This window comes from Populus alba, chromosome 8, assembly GCF_005239225.2.
Source record: "Populus alba chromosome 8, ASM523922v2, whole genome shotgun sequence".
Lineage (NCBI taxonomy): Eukaryota > Viridiplantae > Streptophyta > Magnoliopsida > Malpighiales > Salicaceae > Populus > Populus alba.
The window spans coordinates 13,609,008-13,632,338 of NC_133291.1; the positions used below are offsets into that span (position 1 = coordinate 13,609,008).

The window sequence follows — 23,331 nt, forward strand, 5'->3', positions numbered from 1 at the left end:
CAGTTACTGGAAACCGCAAGTAGTAAGAAAATAAACCACCTGTAAAATCAAACCCACAGACTTTGCCCTAATTCCAATCTGACTAGAAAATCGATTCATTCAAACTGTCAAAAAAGTCCCCAAATTTTAAATATCACGTGACTAAAACAAAAGAAACCCTTTTGCTTTCAAGTTTCCACTCTCTCTCTCAAATATTTTGGTACATTGCCCAAACTGCCACTACATTACATTAAAACATGACCGTCCAATCCTTACTCGATCGCTATTCCGAAATTGAACAGAAGCCCTAATCCAAGCCCGCAGGCAGCCCTGAGGAGCGGCGGTGCGGTGAAACGATCGTAAATTTATCTCCACGTCACGATCGAATTCTTATTAGTTATTTCCTCTTTATGTTTTCAAAAAATATATGAGGATTACATATATCAGAGGGTAAACCTAAAAATAAATACCCAGTTATGGAACTTACTAGATCGAGTCCTTAAAGAATATTCTATCTCAATTGCATCCCTAATTACCTGAAATTTTCAATTAGGCTCTCCACTTCAAAAGGTTTTTTTTTTCTCGGAAATTGTTGTGCTTCTTGCAAGGAATCTGTCAAGTATCTCAATTGCTTCGATTTTTATTTATTTTTATATAAACAGAGAATCATTACCCTAAAAATATATACTAATTTACAATTTTACATAAAAAAGAAAAAAAAATACAAAACCCATGTAAGAGATGCATTATAGTAGAAATAATTACTATCGAGTTTCATTTTTACATGAACAGAGAATCATTACAATAAGACTATCTTAAGCGAAAAAAGTAAATAAAATAAAATAAAATACAAAACCCACGAAGGAACATAGATGGAAAGACTAAGAAACCTAATCGAGATAAAGAATTGTCTGAGGACTTACATAAGAGAAAGCATATAGTTAGAGGATCATTTTGAGATTTACCCTATATATTAAATCAACATTCTAAAACTCTCTCCTTCTCTTCTTCTCAACCAAAAAACATAACATTGCTGTATGTGTATGTATGCATCCTCTCCTCTCGTCTGTCTCCTTTCCCTCTTGTGTCATTTCGTGATATAAGCCAGCGCTCCAATTACCACATCCCTCTTCCCTTAAAGGTTTTACATCAAAAGTTCTTCTTCTTCATTAAGATAAAGCTGTGTGTTCTTGTCCGGTCTGGTCTCTCTGAAATTAAAAAGAAAAAAGAAAAGAAAAGGCTTTTTTATTTATTTTTTTCTGTTTTCTGAGAAAAGGTGTGTTCGCTAATTCAGTAGAGAGTATTAAACGATCTATATCTTTGTAAAATTCGGTTAAATAAGTTGCTTTGAATTGAAGTAAAATGCAAAAATCGCTTGGTGTTTCGATGAGGTGATCTATGGCTAATTATAATTATAATCTGTTGTTTTATTTTGTTTCTAAAGTAAAATATCGGTTAGATCTGCTTACCGATTTTTTGATTGCAGGTCTTCAATTGAAGTTGTTCGAAGCATGACTCTTTGCGGTTGCTTTTACTGTCGTTGAAGAGAGGGAGAGGGAGAGAGTTTTGTTATTTGTAAAAAGAAAAAAAGGAAAAGATGAAGAGGTCGAGAGATGATGTTTACATGGGGTCTCAACTTAAAAGGCCTGTGCTCTCTTCTTCCACTAAAGGCGAAGCGTGAGTTTTTTTTTAAAATTTTGCTGATTTTAGTGCTTGATTTTGGAACCAATTTATGTTAAAACAGATTAATTGCTTCGCATGTTAGATATTACTGCTACGAATTTTAGTTTTTTGGGATGCTCTTGTCTGGCTGAGATTAGTTTTTTTTACCGTTTTAGGTTAAGATTCAGTAGTTGTAATTTTTTTTCTTCTTCTTTGATGAGATAGGATAATTTTTCTTCTTGCTAGATTATCTTAAAAATTCCTTCGGTTATCGGTTTGGATGTGATGGAAACCATGAACTCTAGGTGATTGTTCTTGTCTTAGTGCTATTAAGTGTACTTGTGTAACTTTTACGTGAATGAATCCGGGGGCTGAGGTTAATGATCTATTGGATGTGTTTTGGAATTTTTTTTATTAAGTCGTTAATTTAAATATATCTTTGTGCTATGAAGTTCTGGGCAACCTCAGATGATTGGAGGGGGAGCAGGTGGTGGTGGTGGTGGTGGAGGAGGAGGAGGAGGAGGAGGAGGACAGAAACTTACAACAAATGATGCCTTGGCATATCTCAAGGCTGTCAAGGATATATTTCAAGACAAAAGAGAAAAGTACGATGACTTTCTTGAGGTCATGAAGGATTTCAAAGCTCAAAGGTTTGTTGTTGATGTGCAGGCAATGAGCTCTTTTAAAAAAAAAAATTAAAAAAAATTATGTACATGTGCATGTGTTTTGATGAATTTTATTGACTTGTTGCTTTGGATGTTGTCTGTAGAATTGACACTGCAGGTGTCATAGCAAGGGTGAAGGAGTTATTTAAAGGGCACCGTGATTTAATTTTGGGTTTCAATACCTTCTTGCCAAAAGGATATGAGATCACCCTCCCACTGGAAGAGGAACAACCTCCGCAGAAAAAGCCAGTTGAATTTGAGGAAGCAATTAATTTTGTGAACAAAATTAAGGTACAAACATTGATTCCTGCCCAAACTGCACGATGGTTTATTGTTTTGGTTTCAACGGTTTTAATTGTATGAATTTTGTGTCTCCAGACAAGGTTTCAAGGTGATGATCATGTTTACAAATCTTTTTTAGACATTTTGAACATGTACAGAAAGGAAAATAAGTCCATCAGTGAGGTCTACCAGGAGGTATACCTGTCACACTTTTCTCACCTCCACTGACTTTTCTTTTGTTTGAATGTGCCTTTTTCTGTTTCTATCATATTCAGTTATAACTGCTTATTTTTTGTCTGTCTTTGGGACATAAGAATTTTGAACAGTTTTAATGGAACTACTTCTGTTGCAGGTGGCTGCACTTTTTCGAGACCACCATGATCTGCTCTTGGAGTTCACTCATTTCCTTCCTGATTCTTCAGCTGCCGCCAGTGCTCATTTTCCATCTGCCAGGAATTCTGCTCCCCGTGACAGAAGTTCTGCCATGCCTACAATGCGCCAAATGCATGTTGACAAGGTTCCTCCTTTCCCTTCCTTTCTCATTTCTCTGAATTTTCAGTTAATCACCAGGCTAATGTTTGGGTTTGTATCTCTTGCCAGAAAGAAAGGGCTATGGCTTCACATGCTGAACGTGACATCAGTGTTGACCGTCCCGATCCCGACCATGATAGGGCTATGATCAGAGCAGATAAGGATCAACGCAGGCGTGTTGAAAAAGAAAAGGAGAGGAGAGAAGACAGAGATAGGAGGGAATGTGAGCGGGATGATAGAGATTATGATCATGATGGAAATCGAGACTTCAACCAACGATTCCCTCACAAGCGGAAACCTGCTCGTAGAATTGAAGATTCAGCTGCTGAACAAGGTGGGGATGGTGACGAGAGCTTTGGAGGAATGAATCCTGTTTCATCAGCTTATGATGATAAAAATGCTGTAAAAAGTGAGTTCTTAGTTGTTTTTCAGTGCTTTATGCTCATAGATGTGATTGGTTTTTGGCTAGGGCTATGGTTGTAACTGGATTACTATATTGTTGGTGAACTTCTGTCTGTTATTCTTCTGGTTCTCAATTTTCAACCGCGTCATATTTTGTGCATCTGCAACTTCCACTTGTGTAGATTTGAGTTTTCAGTATCATGTTTCCATTTTTTTTTCTTTTGCAGATGAAGTCACAGATTAATGTTCTTTGGTTGTTGGGTTGTTTTCTTCTCTTTCCTTTTCATTAACCTTTCTTTCTGAGAGGGTGTGCTTTGCTTAGTTCACATTGCAGATTGTCTACTGTTTAATTTCGTGATTGTGCACATTTTGATTGCTTTCTGATGTAGAGTTCTGAGATATCTAATGATGCAGTAAGTTATATGTTTCTGACATTCATATTCAAAGTAATGACTTGTGACTTTATTTCTAATATTGCATCAAGGTTTTCCCCTTTTTTCTTGAACTTTTTAGGGTCCAAGTTTTGTCTTTGTATATTTTTTAGGCTGCTAGACCTGGTTGCATTCTCCATCATTTGTGAATTCAGTGAAAATGCACTTCTCTATTGTGCATATTACTTTGTAATACATCATCCCGATTACTTTTGGGATGCTTATCATGCTTTGTGTCTTTATATACCGCTTCAAACTCAGATGATCATCATTGCTGATGTCAATTATATTTTCTTTATGGACTCTAATGCTCTTAGTGTATTTAAATTGAGTTTTCGTTTCTTTTTTCTTCTTCACCAGAGGAAAGCTCCTTTTCCCTTTTCAAGTTTTGTTACCTTCTCCTTCTATTTCTGCTTTGTTGACTTGGTTCATATCATGGCAGGTGCATTAAGTCAAGAGCTTGCTTTTTGTGACAAAGTTAAGGAGACATTGCACAATCCTGAAAATTACCAGGAATTTTTGAGGTGTCTTCATCTCTATACCAGAGAAATAATCACACGATCAGAGTTGCAATCTTTGGTATGGCTGATAGTAACCTACTTATAGTCAATGTTGTTGGAATATATCTTATCTTAAAAAATGTTATTGGAATAGAACTAGTAAAGCATGAAACTCTTGGTTGTACCAGGTGGGTGATTTGCTTGGAAAATATCCGGATCTCATGGACGGGTTCAATGAATTCTTGGCACTATGTGAAAAAAAGGGTACCTTTACGAAACAAATATTTTTATTACTTGCTTTGGAAATTTTGTATTATCAACACTGTCTGATTAAAATTTGTCTTGTAGAGGGTCTACTTGCTGGTGTTGTGAGTAAAAGTAAGTAATGAATGTTTCTTCTTGTTATTGTTAGGCTAGATGATCCTCTCATCATCTTGGCTCTCTTTATCTTATGTTGCTTTTCTAGCATGCTGGATTCATTTGGTTTAATTTGATTTTCTAGGAACTTGTGTTCGGTTCTAGTTCAACTTTTACTGAACCAACCATGTTTGGATTAGTTCTAAAATGATCTGACCTCTGTTGCATTCAGATTAATGTTTACTAACTTATTCCAGAATCACTGTGGAATGAAGGTAATTTACCCAGAGTTTTGAAAGTAGAAGACCGAGATAGAGATCGGGATCGTGAAAGAGATGATGGGCTCAAAGATAGAGACCGTGAAATCCGAGAAAGGGATAGGCTTGAAAAAAGTGTAGCCTTTGGAAATAAGGACACGGGAGGTCACAAAATGTCCTTATTTCCCAGCAAGGATAAGCTTCCAGCAAAACCCATTAATGAACTTGACTTATCTAACTGCGAGCGCTGCACTCCCAGTTATCGGCTTCTACCAAAGAGTGTAATTAACTTGTTTTATTGATGATATATTTTCTTTAGTTGATTAGCACTTCTAATAGTTTTTGCTCCCTGAGTGACTTATTTATTGCATGATGGCAGTACATGATACCTCCTGCAAGTCAGAGGACCGAGCTTGGTGCTGAAGTACTGAATGATCATTGGGTATCTGTTACTTCAGGAAGCGAAGATTACTCTTTTAAACATATGCGGAAAAACCAGTATGAAGAGAGCTTGTTTCGATGTGAAGATGACAGGTTGGAGCTTGCCTTGGATGATGTTAATTTATTTTCTCTGTCCATTTTTTAAAAACAAAAATTGGGGGTGTTTTTTTTTTTAGGTAATATAAATTCTCTTTGAGAATTTGCTTTTGACTTTTTAATTCTAAAACTGCCTACTTTCCCATGACATTTCTCTTGTGATTAACGTCAAAATATAACATTCTGTCACAACGATGTCTTTTTTAGGAAACTGAGATGGCACTGTTTGCACAACTCTGTTTCTGCTATACATAAATTATCACTTTCAAAGATTCTAGCGTTTTGGTTATCTTTTGGCAATTGTTGATGAGCTTTCTTGTCATTTCAGGTTTGAGCTGGACATGTTGTTAGAATCTGTGAATGTAACCACCAAGCGTGTGGAGGAATTATTAGAAAAGATCAACAATAACACGATCAAAATGGATAGTCCAATCCGTATTGATGAGCACTTAACAGGTCATAACTTGATTGGTGTTTGACTGAGTTATTAGAATATCAACTTTACCCTATGCTCATTTGTGAGGTGCTCTCCTCTTTTCTGATGAGATTTTATTTTCTTCTGGTTTAGCTCTGAATATGAGGTGTGTTGAGCGTTTATATGGCGACCACGGGCTCGATGTAATGGATGTATTGAGGAAGAACACTTCTCTTGCTTTGCCAGTTATATTAACTCGCTTGAAGCAGAAACAAGAAGAGTGGGCAAGGTGTCGTGCTGATTTTAACAAAGTTTGGGCTGAAATTTATGCCAAAAACTATCACAAATCACTTGATCATCGTAGCTTCTATTTCAAGCAGCAGGATACAAAGAGCTTGAGCACAAAAGGTATTTACTAGTTGACATCCTGGTATATATGCATTCAGATGAAGCAATTAATATGTAATTATTTTGATATCTTGGCGTGAATGGGAATTATGATCTCAGACCATTATCTTATACATTTTGTTGTGAGTACCAAGCAAAACTAAATAAGAGTCCTGAATAATTTTGGAAGTTGCTTTGTTCCATCCCTTATCAATGACTTCTTGCATATACTCTTGTCTGTATAGGAAATAACTTGCTTCATCCTTGATCATAAAATCATGAATTTATATAAATTTGTGACTGCATATGATCCATAGCTATATTAACATAATGGATATATGAAATATTTTGCAGCCTTACTGGCGGAGATCAAAGAAATTAGTGAGAATAAGCGCAAGGAAGATGATGTGCTTCTTGCTTTTGCTGCTGGAAACAGACGACCTATTATACCAAATTTGGAATTTGAGTACCTAGATCCTGACACTCATGAGGACTTGTATCAACTCATCAAATATTCATGTGCAGAAGTTTGTACAACTGAACAGTTAGATAAAGTGATGAAGATTTGGACAACCTTCTTAGAACCCATGCTTGGTGTTCCGTCCCGGCCTCAGGGTGCCGAGGACACTGAAGATGTTGTAAAAGCTAAGAATCAGTCTTCTAAAAGTGGAGAGAGTGAAGGCAGCCCTAGTGGTGGTGGTGCGGTCACAAACTCCAAACATTCGAATCCTTCAAGAAATGGAGATGAAAGTATCCAACCTGAACAATCAAGTTCTAGCAGGGCTTGGATGCTAAATGGAGAAAACAGGGTTAAAGAAAATGGTTCTCCTGATGCGGATCACATGGCTCGCAAAAGTGATACTTCCACGAGCACTCTTCAACATGATAAGGTGCTCATCAATGCAGCTGCAGCTGATGAATTGGCAGGGGTCACTAAACAAGCTCCTTCCAATGACCGGCTACTAAATTCAAATGCACCTCTTGTCACTGGGGCGGAGTTAAGTAATGGACGAACTCTTGTTGAATCAGGTTTGATGGATGTTTCCAATCTTATTTAATTTGTGTTATTTCCTTAAATCTCTCACCTGTATTGCAAGTTCCCCCTCCTTTTTTTTTATTTCAAATTTATGGCTAGATTTCTGAGATGTAGAATTTTGTTGCAAGGGCTTAGTGCTACCCCTTCAAGACCAAGTACTGGCACTGTTGAGGGAGGGCTTGGAATAGGTTCAAGTAATGAAATATTACCGTCAACAGAGGTATGGTGATTTCATACTATATCAGTTTACTTCAATTTATTTAGTATGTTCTTGATTTTACACATGTACCAATAAGTTGACAATAAAGGACGAGGGTGGACATGGATGAAAGGGGTGTCAAACTATTTAAAATCTTGTGATTTTGAGGTTGATTTGGTATATGATCTTGTGCGGTAGCACTAAAGGATCCATAAAGCGGAGACAGACTAGTTTGGAATTGAGGTTTTGTTGTTCTTGATAGAGCACTTGCCATAGTCAATTGGAATTTTATGCTGTTAGCCTCGGTATCATATAGGTAGAATTGAAGCTGAATTATTTTCTCAGACATAGAATATAAGTTGTTTTGATGGTTGGCTTGATAAGTATCTTTTACTGGTTTTGTAATTGAATTTAAAGAAAAAATTATAGAAAAATACTCCCTAACTGACCGTGCAGGCTGACATGGCTAAGGATTGTTGAGAAATAAACATCAACTAAATGAAAAACATCTTGGTTTTCTTCTTTGATAATTCTTTTTTTTATTCTAGTTAACTTCAGATGAAAGATGACTGTATCTGTTGCTGATTTAACAGGGTGGTGAGTTTTCAAGACCCCCTGTATCCACAAATGGGGTGGCAACAGAAGTCATCAAGAGTAACAGATATAATGATGAATCTGCTGCACAATTTAAAATTGAAAGAGAAGAGGGTGAATTATCTCCAAATGGAGATTTTGAGGAGGATAATTTTGCAGTTTATGGAGAAGCTGGTTTGGAGGCAGCGCATAAGGTGAAGGACAGTGCTGTTAGTAGGCAATATCAAGCCAGACAGGGAGAAGAATGTGGAGAGGCAGGGGGGGAGAATGACGCTGATGCTGATGATGAAGGTGGTGAAAGTGCTCAAAGGTCATCAGAGGATAGTGAGAATGCCTCTGAGAATGGTGATGTTTCTGGAAGTGAGTCTGGTGATGGTGAAGATTGCTCTCGGGAAGAGCATGAGGAAGATGCTGACCATGATGAGCATGATAATAAAGCTGAGAGTGAAGGTGAGGCTGAAGGAATGGCTGATGCCCACGATGTTGAAGGAGAAGGAACGATTTTACCATTTTCAGAACGTTTTCTTCTAAATGTGAAGCCTTTGGCAAAGCATGTCCCCCCTTCATTGCATGACAAAGAAAAAGGTTCTCGGGTTTTCTATGGAAATGATTCCTTCTATGTGCTTTTTAGGCTTCACCAAGTAAGGCTTGTTTTTGAATTCTGTTTATTTGGCAGGACATTTTTCATTTAATTAAGAGATTGCTTTTGTTAACATGGTTTCCTTATTTGCTAATTTGGCAGACATTATATGAGAGAATACAATCAGCAAAGGTTAATTCATCATCTGCCGAGAGGAAATGGAGAGCTTCAAATGACACTAGTCCTACTGATCTTTATGCCAGGTGCCCTAGCTTCAGAAATTTAGGTTATTCTATCAACTTTAATGTCTTTATTAATTTAAGTATGGCTTTACAGATTCATGAGTGCACTTTACAACTTACTTGATGGTTCTTCTGACAATACAAAATTTGAGGATGATTGCCGGGCTATTATTGGGACACAGTCATATGTTCTATTCACATTGGACAAACTAATATATAAGCTTGTCAAACAGGTAAAAAATGCTCAGGATTTCCTTCAACATTTTCATTCTCCAGTCTTCTGCCTTTCTTGACCTCATCTCTTCTCACCAAGTACTCTTTTATTTTCCTCAGCTCCAAACTGTGGCAACGGATGAAATGGACAACAAGTTACTCCAACTATATGCATATGAAAAATCAAGGAAACATGGAAGATTTGTGGATATTGTTTGTCATGAAAATGCTCGCGTGCTTCTTCATGATGAGAATATATATCGTATTGAATGTGTAGGTCTTGTGGTTTTGCTTGTCTCTTTTTTATTGCAATGTTGCGAGTTTGAAGGTTTGTTAATTTTGATGCAACTGTAACACTAATTTTCTGTGCAGTCTACTGCACCAACCCGCTTGTCTATTCAGCTTATGGACTTTGGACACGATAAACCCGAAGTTACTGCTGTTTCCATGGATCCTAATTTTGCATCATATCTGCATAATGATTTCCTCTCAGTTGTTCCTGACAAAAAGGAGAAGCCAGGGATTTTCTTGAAGAGGTGCGTAGACACAATGGACAAAGTTATTTATTCTGTACGAGCTCCCATGTTTAACAAAGCCCACTGTTGACAGGAACAAACATAGATATTCAGATGCTGAGGAGTGCCAGGCCATGGAAGGGTTTCGGGTTTTGAACGGTTTAGAGTGTAAAATTGCTTGCAATTCCTCAAAGGTATCTTGCATTAAAAGTCACGTTTTAGTTTTTGCCCTTTTGTACTCGTCTGCTTGCAATTAAGCAAGCCCTAGCCCACCGGTTTCTTTCATCTTCTGTTGATCAATTGGTGATGTGTGCATGTAGGTATCCTATGTTTTAGACACAGAAGATTTTTTGTTCCGACCACAAAAGAAAACCAAAACTTTGCAGCAGAATGGCTCATGCCACGACGACCAGGCAAAGATTTCCAAAAGAGTACAACGGTTTCACAGACTGCTATCTAGCTCATCATAACACGCCTCCCTGCAACAAAGTGGATATGGTGTGTACAATTGTTTCAGTTCTCTATTTATACCTCAAGCAAACAGGACAAAAACCCCTCTAGACCACTTCTTTTTCTTTTTCTTTTTTTAATTTTGTTTGAACAGCCTCTATTACTTGTGCTCTCAGATTTTGCCCCGCAGTCTGGCTTTCGGAATGCATCATATGCTTTGGCGCTGGAAATGCATTTGTTGGGGCGTCTCAGAAAATTATCTTTGATCTGTTCTCATACCCGTCTCACCAAGTGAAAGGAGATATGGGTTTGCAAGATCCTAGTGTAGTGGAAGCTTGTGGCATTTTGAGCCACGATCACGCATGTAAATAGGGCTGACGTGATGTAATATCCCAATTTGACATGAACACTTGAGAATTGTCGACCATTTTGACTAACACCCTTATATTATCTTTCTTTTGATTTTAATATATGAACTGTGATGTATTTGAATTACCAAGCCTCTCTGCTACCGTTCGTCGTTTAAGATGTTTCCTGTGGCCTTCAAATCAATCTTAAGGATCATTAAATTATTTATTTCAGCTTTTCAAGCGATGTTTTGTTTGATGTCAAACACCATTTTTAAACTTGAACTAAACTCAAATTTAAGTTCTTAGATTTCAAAGGCGATGATTGAATTTAAAATGGACGTGGATAAATTCATTTGATGGAGGTATCGTGATGAATATTGACTGAAATTTAATAAAGATCAAAGCTTGATGATTAAAATCTTGACTGGCCTGGTGCGTCAATTCGAAATCTATATCAGTTGGAGTTGAATAAATTAATTAGGTATAACTAGGTCAAGAATATAAATTGATTTACAATCCAGTACTGTGTAAAAGCTGGTAAGAAAATAGTGAAAAAACTAGTTGATTTTTTTAATAAATATATATATCAAAAAAGATGTTGGTTTTATTAAAAAAAAAAATAGTTAACTTTTCCAATCGGTAATCCAAGTTAATCTTTGGTCTATTTTTTTATTATTATTTATTTTATTAATGTGAATGTCCGGATTAGCTTGCGTATATCTCGACTAATCTCACAGCTCTTAAAATTAACGATCATATAAATTTTTAATAGTTATCGTATTAAAAATTACATTGCTTGAAATTAAAACTGGTTTAATTTTAAAATTATGTAAAGGAGGTTTTAATGAACATGTCATATTCTAGTTATTAAAATAAAATAAAAATAAAGTAACGGGATGCAAATCAAAATAGCTTATAGTTCAAGGGATCTATAGCCGAATTTGACTGGTCCAGAGGTTTTCTTTGAACGGGTAGACCTAGTAAGAATTAGTGAAAATTGACGTGTTCAATAATTATTTTGAAAAAAAAAAACGAAAAAGCTTAGAAAGTTCTGGCAGAGAAAACCATGGGATGGCTGCTACTTGGAATCCACGGTTTGAATTGGCAAGATGATAATTTTAGGATTTTTTTTGTAATGTGTGCCCTAGTTACTAACAACTTTTGAAAGTTATAATGTAACATTGTCAAAATCTTGAGTTGTAGATTTTTCAACCATAAAAAAAATTATCTCATAAAAGGAACATGTTATTCCATAGTTTAAAAAACCCGGTTAAGGATGTGTTTGTTTTAACTTTTGTGATTGAGGTTGTGGTTGATACAATTCAATTATGCATAAAACTCAACCACAAAAAACTATTTTTTCTTTGTTTTTTATAGCTTTTTTAGTGGGTCCCACACCCAAACTCAATCTCAACCTCTAAAACAAACACACACTATAGCTGTGTTTTGGAGTTGGATTTGTACAGAGTTAAAATATATATATATATATAATATATATATATATATATATATATAAAACATAAAAAAAATATAAGTGATTTGGTTAAAAATTCAAGTTCATTTGATATTTTGATTAACCTAATTAAATTTTAATTGTAATTCATTAACAATTTTTTTTTCACAAAAAAATAATATTATTTTGTTTTATAAAAAAAAATGATGATTGATCCGGGTTGATTTACTAGACAAAGGTTTAAAAATTATGGTCATTTCTACTTGTAAGTTGTTAATCTGAGCTTATAATTTATTTTTTATTAATTAGATAGATGAAAATATCCTTATTTTATATATATATAAAAGATGATAAATATTTTTCATAAATAATGATATTAGATGTTAGCATTACATTTTAATTTAAAAATATAGTTAATAAATTTTTTTGTAATTAGAATATTTAAATTTTATTTTATTTTAATCATTACTTATTACCAATTATCAAAAATTAATTTTTAATTTTCTTGTTGTACTGAATTATTTTTTTTGTTGAAGATATTTTTTGTGCTTCCAAATACTTATCTATCAATAAAATATTTATTTTAGAGAAATGTAAATATAATAATTAAAATTACGTAGTTTTTTATTTGAATAATTTATTTTGAATTTTAATAGTTAGAAAACACTATTTTAATAAATTTTAATATTTTAAAATTAAGTATTTCATAAGAATACTAAAGATAAGTGACAATGTGGTAAATTATATAATGAACAATGAAGTGGGATTAACAATTTATGGAGTGGAAATAACACTATCCTAGAATAAAAATAAAATAAAATAAAATAAAATATGTTAGGAATCATTATATATATAAATATATTCAAATAATTTTTTGTTTTTTTTAAAAAAAAAGCCTTTAACTCTAAAAAGTATAAAAATATTCAAATCTATATATTTCAAGTAATAATTTTTCATCAGAATATTTCTATATGCTCACCGTTAACTTGTTTATGTAAATCAATTTGTTTTTGAATTACAAATTATATTTTCATTTTTTGCTAATTATAACACTTTATTTATATGACTTTGACTTGCTAGAAAGTGTAAAATATACTAATCTTAACCCTAACTAGTGTTGTTTACAGGTTTTGAATGAAATGTAATTCATTTTTGTATTTTTCATTATTCAAATATTTTTTTTAGAATACTTTTCAATTATTTAAATCGAAAGCAAAATAGGAGTCGGAAATAATTAAAAAAAAAAAAATGGAATGTAGACAAGACCCCAACATCCGACCGTTGCAGCAACGTTCGAAAAAATCTGAATTTTAAAAAAGTAATCCACCACCACTACCACCTACCTACCGTTAGCAACACCCGACGCCTACTCAATTACCCGACAACAACCACTCCCTCCACTCTCAAATCCCAACCTTAAAATCGATTTTCCATTTTTTCAAACCATCCATCATCGGAGAGGGAAGGAAAGGAAAGTCGATATGGCAACATTGGCACCTGGAATTCTGTTGAAGCTTCTAAATGGGATGGACACGGGGACTAAGCCCACCAGCGAACACCGGAGTTCACTCCTGCAGGTAACTGACATAGTCCCAGCCGAGCTTGACGAGAAAAATCTGTGGCCGAAACATGGGTTTTTCATTAAAGTATCCGATTCTTCACACTCCATCTATGTAAGTCTTCCCTCTGATCAAGATGACTTTGTCCTCAGCAACAAAATGCAGCTTGGCCAGTTCATTTACGTTGACAGACTGGAGCCAGGATCTCCAGTTCCTGTTGTCAGAGGGGCAAAACCACTTCCAGGCAGACACCCATTATTAGGTACCCCTGAACCCCTTATGGGTCTGAGAGGAAAGGGAGAGAGAAGAAGCGAACAAAAACCACCCAATGGTCATAGGAGAGGTTCTTGGGAAACAGGGCAAAATGGGGCAGATGGGGTTTCATCTCCAATGGTTTTAAAGCCAGTTCCTTTGGATTTTGATCAGTGCACGCCGTTGAAACAGCGATTGGCTGTAAGTTGTGTGAAATCAGTATCTCCAATGGTTAGAGGTGTTAGGATATTGCCATTTATTGGCAATACCCCACCACCACTAAGTGGTAGCACCATTAGTGCCACTAATGGTGGCATGTTTTAAGGTCTTCTTGTCCCACCATTGTCTCCCATGTGCAGCTGCTGGAAAGAAGAAGAGAAGCCACCATTAGCCTATAAATAGGCACCATACAAAGAGAGCTAAATGTGAGAGGGAGAATAACGTGAGTGTGTGAAAGAGTGAAGAGAAGAGAAAGGGCTGCTGCCATGGGCAGCAGCCCTGCAGCTGCAAGGGCAGCAGAGATGTGAGTTGAGTGGATGATCCTCCTCCATGTATTTATTGTATTCTTTCTCTACTCTAATAAATGGACTCTCTCCCGTGGATGTAGGCGGTTTTGCCGAACCACGTAAAATATTGTGTCTCAGTGTGCTTATCCCTCTGTTGAGCAATTATCAGTTCATCACCGGTCACCGGATTCCGCCCAACAATTGGTATCAGAGCTGATGGTTTAAGTGGTGTTTGATTTTTTGCTCAAAAATGAAAGTTGTCAAAATGGAGTTTTGACCATACCACTGTGTAGAGGAGGAAGAGACGAAGCCACTGGTGAAAACCGCGTCGAAAACGGACGTCGGAATCTCCTTCACGCGCCGTCACGCTCCGGCGAGGTGACTGGCCACGCGCGCAGACGCGCGCCACGCGTCACACGCGTCTTCTTCGCCCGGATGGGCTGACCCGACCCAAATACCAGACGACCCGACCCACGTGGCTGACCCGGGTAAGGATGACGTCATCATGACGTAATTTGTGACGTCATCATGCACAGTAAGCATGGCCCAAGATGACATCAGCATGATGTATTGGTGACGTCATCAAACACAGTCAGCATGACATGTCAGCAGACACGTCAGCACAGTGGGACCCAGATGCCATGTCATCAGACGCGAGCCGAGCCACGCCGAGCCGAGTTGAGCCGAGCCGAATTGGAGCCGAGCCGAGCCGCGAGCCGAGGGATAGGATCCAGTGTAGCTGATCCTACATGCAACCGGATCTGAGATTGAATCTGAGCCGTCGATCAAGCCTGAATTGTTTTGATCAAATCTTAGCCGTCTGATGTGCGATTTGGACGATTCAAGACATGTTTCCAGCTAAGTTGATCATTCCGGATGCAATGGTACGGTCCGATCGTTGAGATTCGAGACCGAAAATGGCAGTGGTGAATTATGAAAGAGAGATTGCCCGATCAGGAGGCATCTGAGGGTCTGGACTGAGGTCGATGGAGATGAAGAAGAAGAAGAAGGTGCACATGTTTACCCAATTACATGTGCTAAACTGTTAAATGAAAAATGTAATGCCTTGATGGAAGGCAAAATTGGGACACTCAGGACACCCGAGATGTGGACGATTTGAGGTGTAGAGTGGAAATTGATGAAGACCAATCTTGACGAATCTAAACACTAGTAGTCTTGCTAGATGTTGAGAAATCATGTATTAAACCTGTATATCCCAGATCACTTGTAAAGGAAAGCCGCAACAAAGCTAGCAAATGGTTGTATATACGGAGAGACAGTACGATGGATAGATATAGCCTAAGAAGTTCTGTCTAGGAGATTGGGTTTTAAGCGGGACCGTTGTGACCCCTCCAATCTTTCCTGGGAACTTGCTTAGTGGAAGGATTATCCATACGGTACTATTTTCGTATATATAGCAGTTTGTAATGAAACAGTTGAAGACTAGCAGGATGCCGGCACAAGGGGAACAATTGGGTTCCGTATGATCAAGGATCTGATGGAGTGGTGATTTCTCCAAAGAAGTTAGATTCGGTGACTGTGATTTCTCGAGGGGAGAATTGATGAAGACCCTGATAATGGAAGAGAAATACAGCAAGGGGATGAAGATTGGCACCCTATTTTGACTTGGATAGGTGTTGTGACAGGATGAGCTGCTGTCAAACATAAGCAAGGAATAGGGAGAAATCTGGAGAACAGAAATTGCACGAGGGCACACGAAGATTGTGCAGGAGTACCCGAGGGATCCAATGAGGTACTGTAATGAGACAACAGGTGCAAGGAGAAGAAGTGTTCCCAGATGAAGCTCAGAGCAGAGACTGTTAAAGTTTGTACAACAGGAAGTCTTTTATGCTCTTGATGAAGACAACAAGCGAAGACCTTTCCAATGCATGCAAGGATGGAAAGAGAGCTGTTGCAGAGGCACCTAATTGAGGGGGTGTGAACGCCTGTGATAAAAGGTGAAGACACTAAAGAGAGTGGTGTAGGTGGAGTTGTCAAGCAGAAAGGCGTAGAAGCTCCAAACATAGAAATCGAGGTGGAGGATTGCGAGGAGTATACCGCAACTTTCTCTTTCTATGTAGTCAGTGGCAGTAATCTCTCCCAAGTCCACATGGTGGTAGAGAATCTTGAAGCCACTGGATTCATCCCGATGAAGGAGGATGAGACCGCTCCAAGATGAGCGGAGACACCTCGGATGAAAGGTGTGAGGGCCATGATATGAGCCCAGATTTCAAACCGCCGCATGACGACGAGCGGAGACACCTCATGAGAAGGTGTGAGGGCCAGGATAGGAGCCCAAGTTCAGAACGCCCCAGAGCCGATGTGATGGCTAGATATAAGTGGACAGATGGATAGCCAATGAAGTGGCTATGATGAGTATGAAGACAAATGCAGGATTGACTTTCATGGATATTGCCCCCATGCTAAAGATCAATGAGCTAGAAGACATTTGCCTTGGACAATAAGTGTGTGACTTGTGGAGCATTAAGACGCGGCTGCTATGAAGGAGCAGAGGGCATGCGCAGGTTCCGGGAACGAGTTGACTCTTGTCAAGGTGGTGAGCTCGGTAATGACATTGTAATACTCAGAGTATGGAGATAGATATGGATCAACCTTTAATGGGTTGCCCCCATGGTTAAAGGTGGAGAGCTACCTGGACTCTTACGACTAAGAGCGAGAGACTCATGGAGAAGTAAGGCGTGGTTCCTATGGTGGAACAAAGGGCAGGCGCAACTCCTGGATGAGTAGACTCTTGGAAGAGTGGTGGGCTTGTGATCATATTGAGATACTCAAATAATGACTATCGCACTTGGAATATCCGTTTGAGGGGGTGTTGTAAGCCTTGGTGTGAGGCTTGATAAATCATTCCGGACCGAGCATGGTTGATACGCTCGAAGGGGAATGTTCCCAGAAACAAGCGTTAACACTCTTCAGATATGATGTGTGAAACCATCTGGTTGAAGTGATCCTTTGGTGTAAGCAAGGGTGTGCTTTGGTGACTCTGGTGATTGAAAGGTTTGGCGAGTACCTGTAAACTTGGCCGGAGACGCTCTCGGAATGGTAAGCTTGGAAGAGCTGCAGGATGCAAGCTTGTGCTGAAGAAGCAAGAGGACAATTGCCCACATAAATGGCAAAGGGGGTGATTGTTAGGATATTGCCATTTATTGGCAATACCCCACCACCACTAAGTGGTAGCACCATTAGTGCCACTAATGGTGGCATGTTTTAAGGTCTTCTTGTCCCACCATTGTCTCCCATGTGCAGCTGCTGGAAAGAAGAAGAGAAGCCACCATTAGCCTATAAATAGGCACCATACAAAGAGAGCTAAATGTGAGAGGGAGAATAACGTGAGTGTGTGAAAGAGTGAAGAGAAGAGAAAGGGCTGCTGCCATGGGCAGCAGCCCTGCAGCTGCAAGGGCAGCAGAGATGTGAGTTGAGTGGATGATCCTCCTCCATGTATTTATTGTATTCTTTCTCTACTCTAATAAATGGACTCTCTCCCGTGGATGTAGGCGGTTTTGCCGAACCACGTAAAATATTGTGTCTCAGTGTGCTTATCCCTCTGTTGAGCAATTATCAGTTCATCACCGGTCACCGGATTCCGCCCAACAAGAGGGAGACTCGCCAAAGATGGAGGTACTAATGGGGTGATTAGGTGCTCCTTTGCTGGTGGTGGATCGCTGGCTAAGATGGTGGACACCAAGGGAGAGAGTCCTGCATTGCTCAGGAAAAGTTGTATTGCATCTTCTGCTAATTCCAATTTTCGAAGAAGCAAGAGTGTCTGTGAACGAGAAGCTCGAATTCCGATTAGCCCCTGCAAATCATCTGTAGGTGCACTTTCCTCTCACTTAAATTGAATTTGTTTTCTTGTTTTTCTATTCCTTAATTTACTGATAAGCTTGAGCTGGTACTTGGCTTTTGGAAAAATCTGAAGCCTTTCAATTGCCCTTTAAATCTCCTTCAGCTACAAAATAATACTTGAATGCTGTTGTTTTTGTTGTGTAGGAAAAGAAAAGTTCAACTCCCCCGCCGAGTTTAAGAAATGCAAGGGCGGTAGCTTCTCTCAGAATGGGCGGAGAGGCACAAAACTCTTCGAATTTAAAGGCCATCTCAGAGATGAAGTCTCAGCCTGGTAATTCAGCCTCTGATAGCAGCACCGGGTTGTCCATGAGTTTACCGGGAAAACTGAACGTTTTAAGCAAGGTGAATTGCTGATGCTTTATTGCTTTCGCTTGTTTGCAGAACTTCTGTTAAGCTAAAGAACGTATTAGGCCAGGTGAACTCCTGACAATTGAATCGTTGTTTTTTTTTCTCTGTTTGCTAAACCTTGTGGTTACCAGGAAGCTGTGCAGCAACGAGATGCAGCTCAGAAGATTGCCCTCCAGGCTCTAAGAGATGCTTCGGCTACTGAAACTTTAGTTCGCTCTCTGAAGTACTAAACCTTCTTTTACGCTTGTGTTTGTGATTCACTGGTTCATTTTGTTTAATGTTGTCATGCTTTTGGAAGTTTGAAAATGAGTTTTGCTAACATCACAACTATGACTACTTGAGTAGGATGTTCTCGAATTTGAGCAAATCAGCGAGACCAGAAGCTCCAGCGGCCTGTTTTGACCAGTTTCTGGAGTTCCATCTCCATATTGTGAGAGCAGTCACTGATATGGTGTCCATTCAAGCAGCCACTTCAGCTGCTGAAATTGCTCAGGACTCAAATATCAAACAATGTGAAGATTCCTCAATCTTGAATGAAATTGGAAACAATTCCATGGACCAGTGTGGGAATTCAGAATTGAACTCATCGAAGAAAAGAACAGCATTGTACAAGTCATTTGCCAGCTTCCCTGAAAGAAGTAGTGATCAGAGGATGAATTTCGAGAAACTCCTAAGATCAAATTCTAATCAAAAGGCCTCTTCAGAAAGAAAAGGGCCATTAACTCCACAGGGAAAACTGCTACCTAAAGCTACTATCGAGAATGATGAGAACAAGAGACCAGCCTCTTGCAACTTAAGCAATACAATTAGGTTGGGTAAGCAGATTGAAAATGAAGCTGGAAATTGGTTCATGGACTTCCTAGAGAAAGCTTTGGGAACTGGAATGAAGAAATCTAAAGGAACAGCAGATGAGGATGCTAAGAAAGTTCCTCAGTCTCTACTTTTGAAGGTTATAAACTGGGTGGATGTAGAACAGACTGACTGCAATAAGCGGCCAGTTCATCCAAAAGCAGCACAGATTGCTCGGAAGTTGAGGATCAAAATGAAGAATCCCTAGAATAGGCTACTGGACTGACTGCGATAAGCAGCCAGTTCATCCAAAAGCAGCACAGATTGCTCGGAAGTTGAGGATCAAAATGAAGAGTCCCTAGATAGGCTACTGTAGAATCTAGATTGTATTGATCACATAAATGTTCAGATGACATTTGTGTCTGGAAATGATATTATATTGCAGTCAGCATAGCATTCTTAAATCACACTGTATCTATACTGTATCCAGCTAAAAGCAGATAAAAATAAGGTGGAATGCATCAGCATTCAGAAGCAGAAAGAGCATTGGATTTTGAGGGTAAAAGACGGATTTTTTTCTTTTGGTTAAGGAAGGAACCAAGGACCCAGACAGGCACAAAAAACTAGCTAGTCCCCTTCAACTTTTTCCCACAAAAAGGCATTTGAGGAACTAATAAAATGCACAGGTAAGCTAGTAACCCATCACAAGATTCGCAAGGGAGAGGAGTCCACATAAAAATCGGCTTGCTCGATGAACACAGATCGTCACAACTCTCCAGTTCCTACTGAACAAATGTTTTGTAGGTTTTAGTGGTAGAACTTGTCAAATTGATAGTAATATATTTAATATGTTTGTTTTAGAGGTTAAGGTTGAGTTTTGTATATTGATCCATCAAAAAAGCTTGAAAATGCAAAGAAAAACTAACTTTTATGGTTGATTTTTATGTATAATTTGGGTTGTACCCAACCTCAACCACAACTTTTAAAACAAACATACTCTAAAGCTGACTGGGAAATAATTTGCATGCACCTTCCGTCAATACCATAAATCCAGAAACTATCAAAACATTGTGGAAAAGATTTCCACTTAATACTTGTATTGGGTAACGGGGACTAGGCTACATCATTCGTGTGTTAACGGGGACTAGGTAAGCGTTCACCTTCAAGAAACAGCATATGAAATATATGAATCTCTCGCAGAAATAAACCTTATCGAGGCAGTTCACTAATTGGTGGACAGTCCATGATGTTGGATGCTGTCTTAGCAGTGTTTTGCAACATTGGGTCAACATCAAGCAATTTAGGAATCTGAGCCAATAGGTCAATTGTTCGTCGTAGATGGCGAGCCAAATCACCGTCATCATTTCCCTCCAAGTTGAGCCCTGCAGCCCACGCTTCAACCGTACCTGAGAATTGGCTGCCCAAACAAAAGGGTATCTCTACCCCATGCTTTTCCTGGAGCTGTGAAAGGTTACTTCTGTGCTCATTTAAGACCTTGATAACACTGATTACATCGGAAGAAGGTTCATATATTTAGCTGTTATTTTCGCAAGCACGAACTTTGATCCCTTCAGAAACTACACTTCCACAGACAGCAGTTGTGCAGGTTTTATGTACAGCGTTACTGATCTTCTAGAATTCCTTCCAACCAGATGGTTCAATTCCCTGTATTCCGTTCGTTCAAACAGTTTGATCTTATCTTGAGGCGTTTAATCTTATACTCTGTAAAATTCTTCCAGACTATGATCCTTATATATTCTTTAAAGCCTTTTCACTACGACCTATCGTTTTCTTCGAACGAGCACCTTGGTTTCTTTGTTCCTTGTAACTTTCAACTGCGTTCATGGTAAGCTTCTGACATATGTAACATTTCATCCACGACCATGTCTCTAGAGATCCTTCCACGCACCATAAACCACCAAGTTCATAATCAAAAAGCTTTTCCCACCGCTTCTCCTCCCTATCAAGAAGCATCTGCATAAATTCACGTGGCAAATCAACCCCAGCAGCCAGGGTAACATTAGGAAGGCCTGTCCTATTAACATTTTTTATTTATTTTTCTGTAAACAGATGCCAAGAGTTATCTGAACCAAAAGCTACATAAAATGACGGCTGGACATCTTTATGATTTTCAACTTCACTTACGTTAAACTCAATGCAGCAGTCTTTGTGCTGATGAATCAATGGCAGAAACCATGTTCTTAAGTTTTGAACCATCAATTGAATCAGCATTCCCCAGATAAACAGCAGGCAATGAATGTTCCACTCCCTCAGAGTCTTTGTATTGCAAGCACAAAAAGGGTAAATGATCATTTTCCAACTCTTTAAGCAGAAGCTTCAGATCATTTTTTATCTCTCTGTTTCCATCGTCCAACTTAGTTCTGTCCGCCGGCGTTTATCTTCCTTCAATTGTTCTTTATCTCCTTGTATGCTACATCAGATAGGATTTTCCTGCTCTTTCTATCTATAGCATCATCACTGATTTCTGAGGTCAGCGTTTCAATCTCTCTGTATTTTAGCCAGCTCCTCTTTTGAAGCAAGCATCACATTGTTGCTAATATATGTTCCAAAACTTCGCCCAACTAGTTTCCTTGATTCTTCCAAAGCTCTCCCTGGCTGGAGAACCTTCATTTCGTTTGATTCATTTGATATACGTGTAACTCTTTAACCAGCAAGAAGATTCAGCACCATACCATAGGAAGCAGTAAACTGTGATACAAGAGGTTCTAGTCCAGCAAATAGAAGCTTGCAGTACCCTTCACACCTTCATTGGAAATCTGAACCAGTACCCTTTATTCAATGCCTCTATGGCCAGCTCGCCCGGCCATTTGAGGAAGCTCATTTGGGCTTTAATGAAATGCGTCCACTACCACTCCTCTTGCTGAGAGACGAGATGACGGCTGTGACATCCTGCATGATGTGCAGCTACCCCTCTTAGAAGTCCTTTGACAGCAGTCTCCCTGAAAGCATCGGGATACTGAGCACCGAACCTTGTCAACCTCACTCGTCTCACACTCATCTAAGAGCCTGCAACCTTCAAGATACTTGACAGCCGCATCACATCCTCTCTGGTTAAAAATAAACCAAACTGCCGGCAACATATCGCTTACCTTAAGCTGTGGTAGTGTATCAACAACTTGAGGGGCCTGGAAATCATAATTTATGTATGATGACTAAACTACTTTCCCATTCTAGATGACAGATAACAAGTCAACTATAACAAAACTAGTATATTCAAAAGAAAAGGAAAGAAAGAGAAAGAAAATAACAGTGTCGCATCATCAGAGAAACGGTGGACGAATTAGTGACTGCCTGTGTACGGCGTATTTTGCTTGTATCACTCTTTGAAAGAGGTTCTTCTGACATGCTAACAATACTATTAAAGACCATCTTGCTTCCATGTTTTCTTGAATTCTTTCTTCTAGACCCATCGTCCTTGTACGGTTTTCCTCCCGAAGAGAAAGTTGAAGAAAAAGTGAGTGACATCTTCCTGTTCCAAAATAAAACCAGACCAGAATTAGTATCATTCTAGTAAAAAGAGGATACAAAGAATTCCTTAAAGAAATACATCTGCCATCTTTAGATTTAACGCACCTCAAGGTTATTTAAATTGTTTATGAGTTTATTATGATGCGTGAGTGGAATTTGTTTTATTTGCACTTTTTTATTATCCATTTTGTATAGAAATTTGAAAGACAAATGATTAGTGATGAAGTGGCCTTGGCAATCATAGTGATGGTTAAGTAGACGTTGCGGTTTCTACCAAGAAAAAAAGAAGACGTTGTGGCGGCAACGACAACGGTGGTGGTGTGATAAACAATGATTGTGTCGGTAACAAAGTAGTGGTAAATATTAACGAAGGGGAGGATGGTGGATCGTCTCAATGATGGTGGTAAGAGAGGGTGGTAATGCTGGCAATAATGATTATATTGATTGCAAGTGATTACGGTGGAATGGTAGTGTCGAAAACAGGGTGTTG

General features: G+C 38.5%; 2 protein-coding genes and 1 pseudogene across 9 annotated transcripts; 2 read left to right on the top strand and 1 right to left on the bottom strand.

Moving 5' to 3' along the window:
• Positions 1 to 972: 972 nt before the first annotated feature.
• LOC118058532 (paired amphipathic helix protein Sin3-like 4) lies at positions 973 to 10,729 on the top strand. 8 transcript variants are annotated; one of them, XM_073410754.1, is made up of 24 exons: positions 973 to 1,120; positions 1,466 to 1,656; positions 2,094 to 2,291; positions 2,411 to 2,597; positions 2,685 to 2,783; positions 2,941 to 3,105; positions 3,189 to 3,528; positions 4,395 to 4,531; positions 4,641 to 4,716; positions 4,801 to 4,830; positions 5,067 to 5,347; positions 5,446 to 5,600; positions 5,932 to 6,059; positions 6,172 to 6,426; positions 6,760 to 7,434; positions 7,570 to 7,661; positions 8,234 to 8,875; positions 8,977 to 9,077; positions 9,151 to 9,289; positions 9,390 to 9,542; positions 9,642 to 9,805; positions 9,879 to 9,978; positions 10,105 to 10,282; positions 10,389 to 10,729. In XM_073410754.1, the coding sequence occupies exons 2-23, from the start codon at positions 1,577 to 1,579 to the stop codon at positions 10,252 to 10,254; spliced, it is 4,347 nt and encodes a 1,448-aa protein (XP_073266855.1). In that variant the 5' UTR covers positions 973 to 1,120; positions 1,466 to 1,576; the 3' UTR covers positions 10,255 to 10,282; positions 10,389 to 10,729. The 8 variants fall into 8 exon arrangements, with proteins under 8 accessions (XP_073266855.1, XP_034927121.1, XP_073266856.1 ...); XM_035071230.2 differs by having other exon boundaries at positions 10,411 to 10,729; XM_073410755.1 differs by having other exon boundaries at positions 5,085 to 5,347; positions 10,411 to 10,729.
• A 2,621-nt stretch (positions 10,730 to 13,350) lies between these two features.
• On the top strand, positions 13,351 to 20,288 carry LOC118058547 (uncharacterized). Its single transcript, XM_035071257.2, has 5 exons — positions 13,351 to 14,086; positions 17,970 to 18,181; positions 18,360 to 18,557; positions 18,695 to 18,786; positions 18,909 to 20,288. The coding sequence occupies exons 1-5, from the start codon at positions 13,519 to 13,521 to the stop codon at positions 19,618 to 19,620; spliced, it is 1,782 nt and encodes a 593-aa protein (XP_034927148.1). The 5' UTR covers positions 13,351 to 13,518; the 3' UTR covers positions 19,621 to 20,288.
• A 134-nt stretch (positions 20,289 to 20,422) lies between these two features.
• On the bottom strand, positions 20,423 to 22,838 carry LOC118058565 (DExH-box ATP-dependent RNA helicase DExH15 chloroplastic-like; annotated as a pseudogene).
• Positions 22,839 to 23,331: the final 493 nt, after the last annotated feature.